General features: G+C 48.4%; 7 protein-coding genes across 10 annotated transcripts in view; 3 read left to right on the plus strand and 4 right to left on the minus strand.

Moving 5' to 3' along the window:
- The window catches only part of LOC126573320 (serine/threonine-protein phosphatase PP2A 65 kDa regulatory subunit), a 16,967-nt gene extending 13,450 nt beyond the window's left edge, over nucleotides 1–3,517 (minus strand). For all 3 annotated transcript variants that reach the window (XM_050233334.1, XM_050233333.1, XM_050233332.1), the window contains exons 1-4: nucleotides 3,345–3,517; nucleotides 3,094–3,232; nucleotides 2,183–2,830; nucleotides 1–380 (exon numbers count right to left, since the gene is read on the minus strand). The exon at nucleotides 1–380 is cut by the window's left edge and continues 386 nt beyond it. In XM_050233334.1, coding sequence (XP_050089291.1) covers nucleotides 1–380; nucleotides 2,183–2,830; nucleotides 3,094–3,186 — 1,121 coding nt within the window. In that variant the 5' untranslated portion in view covers nucleotides 3,187–3,232; nucleotides 3,345–3,517. The remainder of the gene's footprint in view (nucleotides 381–2,182; nucleotides 2,831–3,093; nucleotides 3,233–3,344) is intronic.
- Nucleotides 857–2,163, plus strand: LOC126573330 (uncharacterized). The gene is made up of 2 exons (XM_050233351.1): nucleotides 857–1,547; nucleotides 1,612–2,163. The coding sequence occupies exons 1-2, from the start codon at nucleotides 1,163–1,165 to the stop codon at nucleotides 2,055–2,057; spliced, it is 831 nt and encodes a 276-aa protein (XP_050089308.1). The 5' UTR covers nucleotides 857–1,162; the 3' UTR covers nucleotides 2,058–2,163.
- A 364-nt stretch (nucleotides 3,518–3,881) lies between the features above and the next one.
- LOC126581610 (uncharacterized) lies at nucleotides 3,882–5,375 on the plus strand. Its single transcript, XM_050245401.1, has 2 exons — nucleotides 3,882–4,070; nucleotides 4,137–5,375. The coding sequence occupies exons 1-2, from the start codon at nucleotides 4,063–4,065 to the stop codon at nucleotides 5,212–5,214; spliced, it is 1,086 nt and encodes a 361-aa protein (XP_050101358.1). The 5' UTR covers nucleotides 3,882–4,062; the 3' UTR covers nucleotides 5,215–5,375.
- On the minus strand, nucleotides 5,370–6,250 carry LOC126581611 (uncharacterized). Of its 2 annotated transcripts, none has more exons than XM_050245403.1 (2): nucleotides 5,850–6,250; nucleotides 5,370–5,745 (listed from the first exon to the last, which is right to left on the minus strand). In XM_050245403.1, the coding sequence occupies exons 1-2, from the start codon at nucleotides 6,238–6,240 to the stop codon at nucleotides 5,378–5,380; spliced, it is 759 nt and encodes a 252-aa protein (XP_050101360.1). In that variant the 5' UTR covers nucleotides 6,241–6,250; the 3' UTR covers nucleotides 5,370–5,377. The 2 variants fall into 2 exon arrangements, with proteins under 2 accessions (XP_050101360.1, XP_050101359.1); XM_050245402.1 differs by having other exon boundaries at nucleotides 5,370–5,787.
- A 281-nt stretch (nucleotides 6,251–6,531) lies between these two features.
- LOC126569179 (uncharacterized) lies at nucleotides 6,532–7,747 on the minus strand. The gene is made up of 2 exons (XM_050226103.1): nucleotides 7,166–7,747; nucleotides 6,532–7,103 (listed from the first exon to the last, which is right to left on the minus strand). Exons 1-2 carry the CDS (start codon nucleotides 7,572–7,574, stop codon nucleotides 6,715–6,717), a joined length of 798 nt encoding a protein of 265 aa, XP_050082060.1. The 5' UTR covers nucleotides 7,575–7,747; the 3' UTR covers nucleotides 6,532–6,714.
- A 986-nt stretch (nucleotides 7,748–8,733) lies between these two features.
- LOC126581694 (uncharacterized) lies at nucleotides 8,734–10,110 on the plus strand. The gene is made up of 2 exons (XM_050245533.1): nucleotides 8,734–9,553; nucleotides 9,622–10,110. Exons 1-2 carry the CDS (start codon nucleotides 9,160–9,162, stop codon nucleotides 10,080–10,082), a joined length of 855 nt encoding a protein of 284 aa, XP_050101490.1. The 5' UTR covers nucleotides 8,734–9,159; the 3' UTR covers nucleotides 10,083–10,110.
- A 2,360-nt stretch (nucleotides 10,111–12,470) lies between these two features.
- On the minus strand, nucleotides 12,471–13,799 carry LOC126580431 (uncharacterized). Its single transcript, XM_050243904.1, has 2 exons — nucleotides 13,269–13,799; nucleotides 12,471–13,193 (listed from the first exon to the last, which is right to left on the minus strand). The coding sequence occupies exons 1-2, from the start codon at nucleotides 13,744–13,746 to the stop codon at nucleotides 12,598–12,600; spliced, it is 1,074 nt and encodes a 357-aa protein (XP_050099861.1). The 5' UTR covers nucleotides 13,747–13,799; the 3' UTR covers nucleotides 12,471–12,597.
- Nucleotides 13,800–15,000: the final 1,201 nt, after the last annotated feature.

Consider the following 15,000-nt stretch of genomic DNA (forward strand, 5'->3'; position numbering starts at 1 on the left):
AACAGTGGCAACAAATGCTCGATCGTATTGTTGCGACCCAGGATCGGACTCAGGCGCATAATGACCGACGCCAGAGCCGACTTTACATGCTGGTTTGAGTCGGCAACCAGCTCCTTTACGCACGGCAGAATCGAAGTCATAATGATCTGCTCTTGGGCTGTCTTGTCCAGGTTGAGACAGAATTCTGTCACCTTGGTGGCCGCCGATGCACGCACTTCGGCTTCGCTGTCCTTTAGCAGAAACTGGAAGGCCGACACAAGATCAACCTTGGTGATCTCTGGACCGACAGCCTTCTGCAGATCAGTCAGCTTCTCCGCGACCATGTATCGTACGCGCCACGAATTATCATTGACGCACTGACGCAGCGTTGGCATAACATTCTGGAAAGTGGAAAGGGAGAAAAAAAACACGATTACTAATTGCGATCATTGGTCATAACAGGAATATCGAAAGTAGAAAAGCTCGTGCGTAACGGACAAGATCATTAACAAACAATAGACATGTATGGAAAATGCGATCGGGATTTACGTCACAGATCGATCGAGATAATGATAAGGAAACAGAGCAAGTAGAGGCGATCATATGCCTGCGAACGAACAGGATATCTCAACCTGTGCCATTAGATTGACCTTGTCTGCATCCTTTTCTACCTGCAATCTTCACACCGGTACACGGAATCGACAGGAGAGCAACCGAAAACAAAAACCCTAACTTTCAAGGCCACTACTTGGCGGAACTGCCTCCTCTCACCTCGCGATGTGAATCGATACAAGCGTGGGAATCCAACGTGAAACAAAATGCCCCACGCAGCAGGGTGAGAATTATGTTATTTGTTGCCATTCAACCGCGACATTCGCCTCCTGTGGAGGGTGTTCCCCGGAGTCACAGGAACTCGTTTCGTTGACCGCATCGATGGGTTTACCCACATCTTCCAAGACTAATCGTATCCCGCATTCAGTTCGAACGCGATCGCGCAACCGAACAGAGTGCTGTTTACTTGAGCGATTCAGCGATAACCTTCGCCTTACGCAGTTCTGGTCAAGTTTGGCGATAAGGAAAGGATCGAAGCGGCACACAGTAGAAGCTCCGTTCCGTTCAGTTCTTTGCCAGTGGTGCCCACACAGAGATCGTGCGATCGGTTGACGACGCTGGTGGAACGAAAATGAAGCCCTCGTTTGTGATTGTACTGGCGATGGTGGTGGGTTTAGGTGAGGCTGGTTTCCTCGATTGGTTCCGGAGCAACAAAAACAAGGGACATGAGGTGTGCCGAGTTGACTTTGAGGTGTTTGATCCGAAGGGATTACGCCTTTGGACGCCACAAAAGTCTGGCTTGAAATCGTTCGGTGTGGAGCTGTTTATCAATCCCGTGCGTGGCAAGAAGCCAGTCTGTAACTTCTGCCAGACCACGAGCAACGTTACCCAGGGCAAGTTCTTCCTGCAGTCCGATGATGTGATCATTAAAAACGGCGACATCCTGGAGTACGTGATTGTAACATTTAACGGTGAAACCACGCAGCGTCATAAACCACGGAGACTGATCGTCGATGGTAAGAAAATGGTGCTCTCATGCTTCGAATGAGCGATGGAATGACGTTTTCTCCCCCTTTCTAGACTATCTTATCAAAGCAAAAGGACGCTGTAGCTGCCCGACAAGTGTCACTCCTCCGACTCCTACCGAGACCGCGCGACAAGTGCTGACGGATCCGGAAGCGGAGATCGCGCTGCTCGAACGCATCCTCGTGAATGTTTCCAGACGATGCGCCGAGGGCACGATGTCCAACTATCTTTTCCTGCAGCTCGACCGTGCCGAGGGAGCCACTGACGATCTGAAGCAGCTCGTGGTGGATTATTTCAACAAAAAGGCTGCCCTAAAGCCGCTGGCCGGTACCATTCAGTCGGCCGAAGATGGATCCGATGGAATCGTGTTTAAGGTGTCGGGGCTCATCGAAAAACTGAAGATCCTGGAGCTGACTCGCACCGAGAGTGACATCATTGACTATGACAAGCTAGCGGCAATCGATGATATCGACATTCGTCTCTCTTTTGATGAGCAGTAGGGATGGGGTGTAAAGCGATTGAATGATCGCCGAACGAAATTACGGGTAATCCTCGTATGGGGAGATTTTTTTTCAATAAAAAAGCAGTTACAGTGCAAGATCGCGATCGCTTAGTGTCCACTTACCACTTCCACTTCGTCCTGAGGTAGCAGCTGCGCAATGCTGACGCAAGCCTCGACGGCTAACAGTCGTACCGAATCCTGCTCATCCTGGGCCATCTGCACGAACATCGGGATCAGATCGGACTTGAGGTACTCCACCTCGACGACCTTCGCGAACTCGCCGAGCTTGCCGGCAGCAGCCCGTCGTACCATGGGTGTCTCATCCTGACAGAGCGTGCGGAAGTTGCTGCGAAGCTCGGCCTTTACGGCGGCCGACACGCGTGGATAGCACACGGAGAAGAGTCCGCAGGCGGACGTGCGGGAAGTGAACCAATCGCCGGAAACCAGACGCTGCAGCGTCGGTACGAGGTGCACCTCGAGATCCTGGGCACTGTGCTGCCCGGCGACGGTACGCAGCGATTCGACGGCTTTCTCGCGCACCACCGTCTCCTCGACTGTGGCCAACGATTCCAGTGGCGGAATGAGGTACATCGCGTACTCCGGTCCGCCGACCAGCGGAATAAAGTTGCCGAGCTGTTCGGCCAGCGCCAGCAGCACCTCATCCTCGTCGTAGATGGACTCGGTCAGGAAGGGAATGAGTTCGTTGCGGGTGCGCTCCTCTCCAAGGGCCAGTGCAATCGTCGACAGCTTTTTGATCGAGTTCAGTCGTAGCTAAAAATAGATTGGAAAGCGAGAGGGAAGGGGAAGAGTGGAACTTGAGCACACAGTAAATCGATCATCGGAAAGCCGGCCGCTCCGTTCAAGGATTGCCCGATGCGGCCAGGGACACGCAAGATCCGGCGGTCACCCGTCGTCAGGGCTTTTTGGCTCGTCGCCAGTCCGAAGCCCCGAAGCGGAAGTGCGCTGAGAAGCCTCCGCTGCACGGCCACATACACATACGTGCGCCAACCCTCAATTTGTCCCCGGGCCCGTACCTGAATATCCTCATTCTTCAGTTCATCGATTAAAACCGCGATTGGATAGAGTGAATCATCCGCAGCTTTATCACCGCTCGTGCTGGCAGCCATGTTTTATTCCTTCGTCGTCTATGCGCTGTTAGCGATTCTTGGATATCTACGGCGACGCGGGGAGAGGGGAGAGAGAGAGCGTTAAAGAAGAAGCAGGCCGAGAAAGCCGTCTCGCTCGCTGGCGGTGATTCTGGAACACGGCCGTGCAGCCCACTTACATCTCGCGTAAATCACGCCTCACTGCACTAGTCTTCGATGTGCGTTTTTGCCGTTTGCTGGTACACCGGGGCCGCTAATTCTTCTTCCACAGATTCTTGCAAAATGCTTTTTCAATCGCCTTTTTCACGGTACACACGGCGAAAATGAGGAAGCGAAAATGCACACACACTCACTTACACGCACACTCGAAACGTCAAAAATGACAAAAATGAAACGGCTGTTTAAACTGACTGTTTGAACGATTCCTGGGAGATTTTTTACTCAAATCCGTTTTTGTTTACTCTTCTCAGTGTGTTTAAACAAATTTAAAAAAATTAAAAAGTGTTATGCAATGAAAAAAAGGTGAAAATATTAACTTTTAAGCCTGATTTCTCAAAGGTTCTGCACCACCAAGCACTCGTAAACAACAGTGACGAGGGGATTTCGAATAGGTTCCAAAAATTGCGTAAAAAATCGTGGAAATTGCGATTTACGAGTTATTCAGAGTACTTAAATGAATTATTTATCTTTTTTAGTGATTTAAGACGCTCGTAAAAATGATTTTAAAGACTATTTTTGTGCCTCAGAAAAGTGTGTTTACCTCGGAGATGTCAAAAATCAGGAGACAAAAAAACTCAACAAAACAAAAGGAACACGCCTTCTGCTGAACTTGCTGCCGAACTCGTTCCTCCGGCTGTTGGCCATTTAAGGGCCGAAAACTACGAAAAGTACGCCACGATGGAGGGGTAAGTTGGCCTAGGGTCGGTGAGGGCGCTCGGCCGGTGCCATATGTAAACGGTTTTGTCTTTTAGGATGGCTTCCTTCGATTATGATCAGTACTTTCCCGATGAAACGTTCATCATCGACGATTTCGGTGAGATCTGTGAGGACATAGTCCGGATTGCTGGTACCGGATCGCAGCTTTTCTACAAGGACTTTGAATCCGAGCTTGCCCACCCGGACAGCACGACGCCACCCGGAAGCTACACGGCCGCGAGATGCTTCGAAAAGGAGCTTCCTTCGCTGTTCTCCGAAATGGAGTACCTCACCGAAGTCTTGCCCGAACCCGACACCACGTACCGTAAGTCCGTGCCGCTTGTCGTGAATCCAGTGGAATTTTCGTGTAAAAGACCCGCTCAGTCGCAACATGCTGCCTCCAGTTCGACGCTGGTTGAACCCTCCACCACACAGATCTCGAACGCTTGCGTCGATGATTCCGCGTGTCAAGGTCACATCGCGGAAGAGCGAAGCCCGAACACTGAACGCGGGCAGCTTTCTGAGATGACCGCTCCGATGGAGTACCAACGAATACTTAACAATTACATTCAGAAAGGACGAAGAAAGCTAGAGGCTAGCTCCTACTCCAAAATGAAAGCCACATGTCTTACCAAAGAAAAGAGTATCTGCCGCTCTACCTCGACGATCGGAACGCCCACAACTCCCCATCCAGGACACTTGCTCAGTGGGTTGACTGTAGCGCACCATTCTGCCACTTCCGCCGCTGCCATGGTGAATCCTCTTTCAGTATTGCCCGACAGCGCATCTCGACCCCCCGTCCCCTGTTCTTCCACCACTGCCTATGGCGCAGATCGAAGCAGTTCCGCTACGACGACGGCGGTCTGTCAGAAACCTCAGGGACTACCAAAGGGGCGCACCGGTGTAGCGAATCGGACAGCAGCTAACTTACCAAAGGCTACCAAAACGTATCGATGTCAGGATTGCAGCAGCACCTTCCCTTCCAGTGAGCATCTGCGCAGGCACACGTGCATCATCGCCCTGCACTATCAGTGCCAGCTGTGCTTACGGGAGTTCAAAAAACGCAAAACTCTGGAGCATCATATGAAATCTCATGACAAAGTGTTCTCTACCGACGATGATTTAAGGAAGTAGGAGGAATGTGGCCTTTTACAGACTAACCGACCGCCTTCGAAGCTTTTAAAGTTCCTTTCGTTTACTAATTGATTCGGTTCGATACCTATTGGTGATAGTTTATTGTAGCGATTCAAACCCCGAAAACATGATTTAATAAACTCGAAAATTGTTGATCTTCACCCTAGTATTGTCCCTCGCCAGAGCCCTCAACGTTGAGGTAGTCATCGTAACCAACTACATTTAACTTTTCCCTGCCCAATTCCAACACTTTCAGCTTATCGATCACTGTTCTCATTTCAACTACTACACCGTCTGTGAGCACTTTCGCAGTCAGCAAGCTATTGATCACGGGTTTGAGATCGTTTATTTGCCAGAAGCGGTACCTGGCAAGGTGCATGGGATCAGATACGATCGTTGTTGCATCTTCTAGTGGGAAGAACAGATATTCAGAGCTTTGTGATCCAACGCACTGCAGAATCTTTTGTTCTAATATTTCCTTCGATCTAGCCATCTCTTGTTGATACTCTGGCTGATGTTGTATCACGTCTGCTGAGGAACAAATGGTGTTTTTTGGTCGAAAGATGAGTTTATCTACAAGAGAACCACAGCACATTTTATTTGAAAACGTGTTGAATTATTCGATTTCTCCATACCTGTGACAAAAATGCCTCTATAGTTACTGCGGGAGACTGTTTGATTATAGAGGATCAGAAATCGGTAGCGTATCCTATCACCCAGTTCAACATTCATGTTGCGTTCATGAATAAGAAATTTTCCATCTACAGTACTCGTAACGTTTACCATCAGCTGGCGATCCCAAATAGGCTCTTTGTCGATATGTTGCGTTGCGTTGTGTTTGCCAACGTAGAGCTCAATACCGAACATCTCAATTAGCAGACTATCCCTGACCCATATCATGATGCCAGAGGGCTCTCGAACTTGTATGTTCACCATAACCGGATCCGTATTTTCCGCTCCGCTAACTAAACAGTTCTGAAACACAATAATGATGCACGCTACTGTTATTGGTCTCATAGTGACCATCTTACGAGACAGCAAATAGAGTACTGATCGCTGCTACATTCTCATATTTACTGTATGGCCAATTGTTTCGTAGTATCAGTCGGTTCTACTAGCGTGATGATAAGGCTCCTTCACACTCGGAGTAGCAACTCGCTATTTGAGCACGAAAGGTTCAACGGAACCGCAGGTTTTCAATGCAATAATCTTTTCTTCGAATGTCCAAAAACCGATCCATCGTTTTTGCAATCAAAATCCTGTTCTTGTAGCAGTAAAATCAGTCGATTTAGACAATGAAACCCTTCAGGGTACGAAGGACTAACGGTGCAGGTATATGATGCTACAGTCCGAAGGTGAGTTTCAATATCAAACATTTTATTAAATTCCCATTGTTAATGGATTTTTTAGAGACGCAACAGTCCACATTTGAATTGATTGAATTCGATAATAGTTGATCTTTTATCTAGTATGCGTTGTTGCTTCTGTTCAGATTGCTTTTTACGACTCCGTCAGACGATCATCATAATCCATAACATTTATTTTCCCTCTACCCAATTCTAGCACCTTCAGTTTATCGATTACTGTCCTCATTTTAACCCCTACCCCGTTTTGGGCGACATACGCTGTTAGCACGTTATCGATCACGGGTCTGAGATCTTCTATTTGCCAGAGGCGATATTTTATAAAATGCATGGGATCAGACACGAGCGTTGTTGCACCTTCCAGCGGGAAGAACAGATATTCAGAGCTTTGCGATCCTACACACTGTTCAATCTTCTGTTCCAAGATCTTCTTCATCCGCACTGCCTCTTGTTCATATCCTGCTTGTTCTCGTATCAAACATTCTGAGTGGCATACAGTGTTTCTGGGTCGAAAGAAGAGATGATCTGCAAGAGAACGATGGAACAATTAATTTAAAACCACATAGAATCATTCATTTTTTCCATACCTGTGACTAACATGCGCCGATAGTTGCTGTGAGAAACTGTGCGTTTATGATGCACGAGAAATCGGTAGCGTATCGTATCACCAACTTCCACGATCATGTCGCGATCATGAATAAGAAACTTTCCATCTACAGTACTTGTAACGTTTACCATCAGTTGGCGATCCCAGATAGGTTCTTTGTGGCTATGACTGTGTTTGCCAACGTAGAGCTCAATACCGAACATCTCAATTAGCGGACTATCCCTGGTCCATATCATGATACCAGAGGGCTCTCGAACTTGCACATTCACCATAAACTGTTTCATGAAAACCAAATAATCCGGAAGCGGATGCTCGTCCTGTGCCAATGCTGTCGCGGCAAGAACACACATGATGATCGCAACTATTGCTTGTCTCATATTGATCGTCATTCACACTGACCTCAACATAGACACTGACTGATCGTACTGTCCATAGCATAGAAAGTGCCGATTGCTGCTTTACTTTCGTATTGACCGTTTGAGAGATGGCTTCATGCTATCAGTCGGCTCTATCATCTTGATGATAACGCTCATACATCGGAAAAACAACTCTCTGCTTGGTCAGAAAAGAAGATTTTTTGGCATTTTTAACTTATTTAAAATGGTTTGATCTATAGCAGCTGCTGCAATTTTGAAGAAAGTTTTAGTAAAAGATCGCTATTCGGGATGGGATTGCGTAATATGCTTGGTTCCGTTTAGCAGTAAAATTAATAGTTTTTTGGTGTTTTTTTTTATTACTAAAACCCCCTTATCATGCGACCAACGTTGGCTTCGGCAAATTTTCCATCTAATCATAGGGTTTTCCATCCAAACATAGGGCATCTAAACAACAGTTTTAAATTAGGTTGAGAAAATGGAATTTTAAATTTCCCTTCTAGCTCCTTTCGCGCGTGGTTCCATGATGGAAAAAGTTGGCGCCAGGCATTTCGATACTTTCTACAAAATACCCAATTACTAATGCAACACAGAGCATCCGCGGAGCAGTAGAGTTCACCTGAACAATCGCTAAATCCAATTCATTATTTACGCAAATTTCGCCGATAAAGTGGCCAACTAGAAAGGCCTCGAAGAGACATCTCCTAACACCCGGTTGGAAAGACTGGATCACCCGTGGGCTGGCGCGGGTACCACGGGATGGTGGATTTTTCCCATAATGAAATAATTGAATTCGATTAAACACGCGCCAACGAAAACGCGCGGCCATTAAAATAATTTTAATGGCAAGAGTTTTTCCGCGCGTAATTACTTTTAAATTCTGCGCCCACGACCAATCATCGGGTGGCCTGCTACCCCCGCGGGTGCCCGGGTGGTGCGGATGGCCATCCGGGCGCATCCGGTTCGGGACCTTGAATCCTCCGTTGGCGGTCCGCAGTGGGGAGTTCCATTATCAAGCGCAAGAGCGGCGACTATCAGTCGCCAGGAACGAGGGGCTTTCCATTTCGATGGGGGGAAATCCCCAGCGATAATGAATTTTTAAGCCACCGGTACGGTGGGGTGTGGTGTGGTGCAGTGCGTCCAGCAGTGGCAGTGCCTTCGCGAAGATGAATTGTGCTGGTGAAATAAATTATTGTTCGCTTAATTGCTTTCTGCAGCAAGATGTACTGCCTGACGTACATACCGATGCTGCCGCAGGAGATAACGAACCACTCCCCACGGGGAAACAGGATAGGAATGATCTCGATTTATGTGTTCTCTTTCACGGAACTGTGAATTTGAATTAAGATAGTGCGAGTAGTAGTGTCCGATACCGCCATGTTCCTTCAATGTTCAGAGAGTCAATGCTCGGTTTTGCCGACTCCTTCCACATCGAATCAACTAGTCGTCCCTTAACATCGCTTTAATCAGTTGCGTGTGATGTCCAGCTCCATTGAAGCGTGTAGTACGCGCAAGTGATAAGAGCCTCACTAGCTGTAGCATTTTACCTAGAACAAGCCAGTACACAAACTAGCGCCTTAGTGGCGAATCAGCTGAAGCGATGCAGTTTATTGTGACAACGTTACTCTTAGGAACGATACACGTGACTGTGGGCGGTTTTTTGGATTGGTTCCGAGGTAATCAGGAGCAGGAGGTTCATCGAGTTGGACCAATCCACATCGAGGTGCTCCTGCCAAAGGGTATCCGCCTGTGGACACACTACAATCCCGACGTCAAACTGTTCGGCGTGGAACTTTACGTGAAATACAACGAAGGTCAAACGGAAGCCCTGGAATGTGCCCTCTGTCGGAATACGACGGTGCCGGTGTATGGCAAGTTTCTGCTGCAAGATGATGAAGTAGAGGCCAGGGCCGGTGACGTCCTGGAGTATGTCATCATTACTTCGGATGGAGAAACGGACCTGAGGCATACAAAGCGTCGTACAGTAGTGCATGGTAAGACGGTTTATATTCCGTGAAGAAATCTTCGAACTCAATAGATTCCATTTTTCGTATTCCGTTAGATGATCTAATACGAACCCGCGATCGGCCGTGTGATTGTACTGAACGGCAAAGCCCGGACCTGCTACTGCTAGAACCTGCCACAGAGGTGGAATTGCTGGAACGGATGATTCATCGTGTGTTAGCTAACCGTAGCCGATCGTGCGAGTCCCTCTCCAAGTGGTTGGTGTTACGAGTGGAACCAAGGAATGAACTGGCCGATGTGGAGCAGCACGTTCGTACGGTGGTGCACCGAATGATGCGTGTGGCCGTACTGCTCGACATGGATGGTGCTAGACTGGCCATTTCCAACCCAAACGAGCTGATAGACCGGGTCGAGGACCATCCGGATGGGATTGCATTCCGTGTGCGATCGGTAATGGAGAAGCTGAAGCTCCTGGAACTTCTTCGATCCAGCCGGCTAGTGGTGGACTATGATGGGATCTTTAGTAGGGCGCCGAACAGCGAACAGGAAATGGATTGAAGAAGATAGTATGAAGAAAAAAAACGAACCTGGATCATAAACCGATTGTTTGCTTTACTCCTTCTTAGTGTTTACGCTACCTGGCGTCTGTGGTGTTTATCATCGATCATTGGACCGTTTCATCATGCTACCCTACATTCTCCTGCCAACGATCAGCGTTGCGGATTGTTCGTCCTTTTTTTTGTCGATTTTCCATCCATTTCCATCTAAGTCATACCCACAGCCCAACGACGGTAGCGACCGTAACTTCGGACCACGGGCTCGATTATGGGCCGAACGAATTGTCGTTGTTGTTGATGACGATAATGGTGATGAGATATTAGTCGGTCTGCTTTGGCCCTACCCCTTGCCTACCGGTGCCTTACTCGGTGCAGACCGGATGCCCATAGCCAAAACGGAGCCTAAGCGAGGGTGTCTTTTTTCATCCTTTTCTTCCTTTTCTCGTTCAGCCCTTTTGTTGGGGATCACTTTGCCCCCCTTCGGGCGTACTTGGTTGCCGTGAGCTTTTTGCTATCGTTTAGCGAGCCCACGTTCTAAACCCCTGGTACGACTCAAAAGTGCCGATGTTGGATAGGAACGGAACGGGGTTGCAGTGGGATGGAAAATGATTTATTAGTCTGCATTAGAGCGCCCGAGGCGGGGTCGCGCAGGGGAAGCCGAGCCGTTTCCGCCATGGGCGAGAAAATGAAAGGGAAATGTGTTTCGAAGAAAGGAAAAATCCTTCTCCGCGCGTTTGTACGTCAAATGACTATCTGAAACCCGTCGTACGGCGTACGCTGGTAGGGCTTTGTGTGAGCGCCATCAAAACGTTGGCTGTGCGATGGAGGAAAATTATGACACCACCCAACCCCAAGGCCCACCGGGAACGAAACGGAAAGGGGGGGGGGGGGATTGGGAAATTGCAAAACATGCGTAACAGCAGAGCAATTTCGGGCCTGGAGCGTACGTACGATGGCAACGGGAACTGCATCCACGCAGCGATCGGTACCTCGGGACAGTGGAATGAAGGAAAAGAGATGGGGATTGAAAATGACTTTCTGTGCAGGGTGGAGGGAAGAGAGGGGTGCGAAAATTGTGTTCGAAAGGCTGTGTTCGTTCACTCGTTCGTTCGGTTGCTTACCCCAGAGGAGAGTGCTTTTCCGGTTCGAGGAAACACATCGCTTCGACTCCTTTCTTCTGGCTTCTTCTCCATCCGAAGCATCCGACCGGTTGGCATGAAGTGAACGATACGCAGAGTGAACGAAGAGAAGACTCGTTCTTGCTCGCAAACACAAAAAAAAATCCGCGTCGACAAAGTGTACCAGGCGTTATGATTATGATTTCATGAATGATTAAAAGACCGCCAGTCAGCGGAGGACGGGCCGGGCACGGTTGGTGCGTTCGTTTCTTTGGCCCATATGGGTTGCGCCACGTGCTCTTATTTATGCACCACGGCCGGTACGGTACGGAAGGTCGTCCTACGGGCCCCACTGATAGCCTTATTTGCCACCTTCCGCGTCACCCTTAGCTTCAGCCGTGCCGGTGGGGCCAGGAAGGATAAGCAAATGAATGGATCGCGGGCGCGAAAGGCGCGCAGACGGTTTGGGTGTTGGAGAGGCTCAGGAACGCGTTAGCCCGCAGTTTTCCTTGGGTTTTTTTTTTGTTTGGCTTCATCCATATCGCTTGGACGGGATTTTACGCCCATTCCGGTGCTGCTGCCCTTCTTTGACAGCCTCGCACACTTTCTCTCTTTGTCGGTTAACGACTAATTTGCCGGTCTTCGGGCGCCGCCTGTAATAATGGAGTCTTTTATTAGGTTAAGAACATGGAAGGGCATTGGAGAGGGTGGAATGGAGGGGGAGATTGGGCGTTTTAGCGCCTTTTCTTTCATTCTTCTTCTTGTTTCTACGCCTTTACTCTTTCGCGCTCATTTCGTTGGAGGCGTTGAACGTTGAGCTGCTGCTGCTGCTGCTGCTGAGGGCATCGAGGATGTTGAGCAAGTTCTTGTCCCCCGGCAGCCACATATACGCTCGTTCATGGTGATGATGATGATGATGATGGTGATGCTGGTGCTATGCTGCAAACGTACCTTGCAATTCTTGTTTTCTTTGTGCATGGTAAACGAGAGAATTCCACGCGGAACACCGTATAACCTCGCTCGTTTGATGACGCTCTGTAATGAACATTATGGCGATCGTGCGGTGGGCGGTGTTGTGCAGTCTGGCGCATTTTGGTCCACCAAGGGGTCCAGCACCAACAAGTCGTGAGAACAGCATGATTTCTCGTACCTTGAGGTCGGATTATTTTTTGTTGCGGCAGATTACTGGCGATTCCTGTTTGCCAACGAACGCACAAATGTCTCGATAGCTTTCGGAGTTGGATCATCGAGGCGTAGCAGAATCATAATCGTTAGTTTGAAGGTAACCAACGTGGTGACCGTTTATTCATCTTTTACAAGACACCTTGAATGCGTGTTAAACGTGCCTGCGGTGTTGCAAAGCGTCAATCGTACACTTATATTGACCGGAGAGGTAGTCTATACCACTTCAACCGCAGGAGTAAAATCGTAATCTTGAACCGCCTGGATGTTGGCTTCCCTGCAGAGGTACAGCAACTTCAGCTTATCCAGTGCCGTACGCATCTCAAACACCACAATATCGGATTCCAGTTGAGCAACGCGCACTCCCTGCTTCACCAACTGCTGAAGTTCGCGCGTCGTCGAAAGCTTCTGCTGTACGTACAGCACAGGGTCCGACACTAGGGACTCATCCTGCGCCGGCACCGCAAGCGTCATATAGTTGGTCCTAGTTTCGAGGGCACACTGGCTCTGCAAAGAATCGATGATGCCTTCCAGCACCTGTCGCTCACGGTTGGTCGATGGGGCGGCTTCAAGCTTATCCGGCGAAATACGTTCGTCAATCAGCAGCCTCGACTTGCAAAGGTTGGTGTGGGGATCAATCTCGCACTCGTATTGATCCTCCGTACGTTCATCGTAGTAATCAACGGTTGATTTGGCGGAGGTAGGTGGTACGATGGGAGCTTGTGTTGGATGAACATAGGGCGCTTCGGTGGTAGTGAAGGCAGATGAAGGAGACCCTTCATCGCACGTACAGTTCTTTCTGATCATATCATCTAAGGTAAGAGCGAGAGAGATTAGGAAACATGTTAAGCTACTATTTAAAATGCCTGTCAGCTCCTGTTACTTACATCTCACGTAGAAACGATGCACGAGGGTTGCATTTTTGCCATTTTGAAATCCTATTTGAGCTTTGTATGAAACGATATCCCCGGGCTTGATGATCACCGATGAGTCCTGCACGATGAACTTGCCATACACAAGGGTGCTCGTGTTTTGCACAACTGCCGGTACGTCATCCGATGTGTTCGCTGCGTTGATATAGATGGCGATCGCAAAGTACTCCGCCGATTGATTGCGATCTGCGATGTACACTTCGAGGCCTTTCGGTTCGTAGATTTCAAACGTCGGTACCACGGACGGGTACCAGCGTCCGTGGCGATGATGATGGTGATGATGATGATGATGCTGGTGACGATTACCATCGTGGCGGCCGTGATGGAAATTATTGTTATTATTATTATTCCAACGGCGATGGGCGACGGTGCCGGTAATGATCGTAGCGATTGCCACTAGGGCCGCGAGAACGAAATGCACTCGATTGTTCATCCTTGCGCGATGGAAGCGTTGCCGTGACTGACTGGTCTACGATTTCAGCGCAGTCTCTACTGAAATACCCACTCACTCCCGACTACAGCGCGCTTATCGCAGGACAGTGGCAGTGGTGATAACCTTTTGCGGTGGAATTACCCGTGCAGCTTCACTTCACTGTTTGTTCTTTTTAAGCCAGTTCAATCTTGAATCGCATGACTCATCGTGATTACGCGATCGTACGCACGGGGAATTTTGGAAGAAAGTTGTTTACTCCAAGCGCACCAGCATTGAACTGTGCGAAAGTGAAACGATAAGGTCGAGTTTTAAATGTTTTTCAAAAATCAAGCTACCTTCAGTTACCCTTTGCAGTATTCTAGATTTCCGGGCATGTGCGAGCATAGGTAGAGGATTATGTATCCTATGTGTCTAGGTAAAGATGCAGTTTGATTAAAAAATATACCCATTTATGCTACCTTAGCCACTTTCCCTTCCATGCGGTATCGATCATTAGGGCACTGGAATATGTTTTCTACCGGAATCTTCGTAAAAGGGTAGGCGCTTGATTTTTTTTAAATAACAAAAACCTTTTTCAATCAAGATAACAGCGATTTTAACTAGCCATTGCCTTTTCTTTTGGGGGATGTGAGGTAGATAACAAGTTTTTTTTTTACATTTTCCAGCACATGCATCTTTTACCCACACCACCGCCATGTATTCTCATTCGTTACTGCATCGTGACTCATGCTCATCGTGAATTCGTGGAAAAGTTTATTGGTTGCACTTTTTTTTTAGCAAAATGAATACCCATGTGCATTTATTGATTTCACCGGATGCATCTCTAATCAAATTATATGAACTCAAAACGAAATCAAACCATCCCGAGTCCAGCGTGGTGCTGGAGTGAGTGAAATCACGGACGTAACAAAGTTCGTATCCACTGCTAGTCCCGGGACTATGCCGCTGAGGGAAAAAGGATAGGAAAAACATGTACATATTTTATCATCGGAACGATTGGGCACGAAGGAAGTTGCGGGAATAGTTTTCAATCGGAGTGAAGCCAGCGAGCCACCGGGCCGGATCCAACCGTTGTCCCTAGTTACCAGAGGGGCGGTGCCTGGAGTGAGACCGAAAAGGTATCACGGGAAGCAGCTAGCTAGCGCTCCGGCTGATGTGCGATGTGGTGCGGGGCATAAATGGAGAAAACTTGCTCGGTAAAACTTTTGCACTCCGGCTGACTTATGATTTCAATTTCTCTCTCTCTCGGCTTTT

The sequence above is a fragment of the Anopheles aquasalis genome, chromosome 2, assembly GCF_943734665.1.
Source record: "Anopheles aquasalis chromosome 2, idAnoAquaMG_Q_19, whole genome shotgun sequence".
Lineage (NCBI taxonomy): Eukaryota > Metazoa > Arthropoda > Insecta > Diptera > Culicidae > Anopheles > Anopheles aquasalis.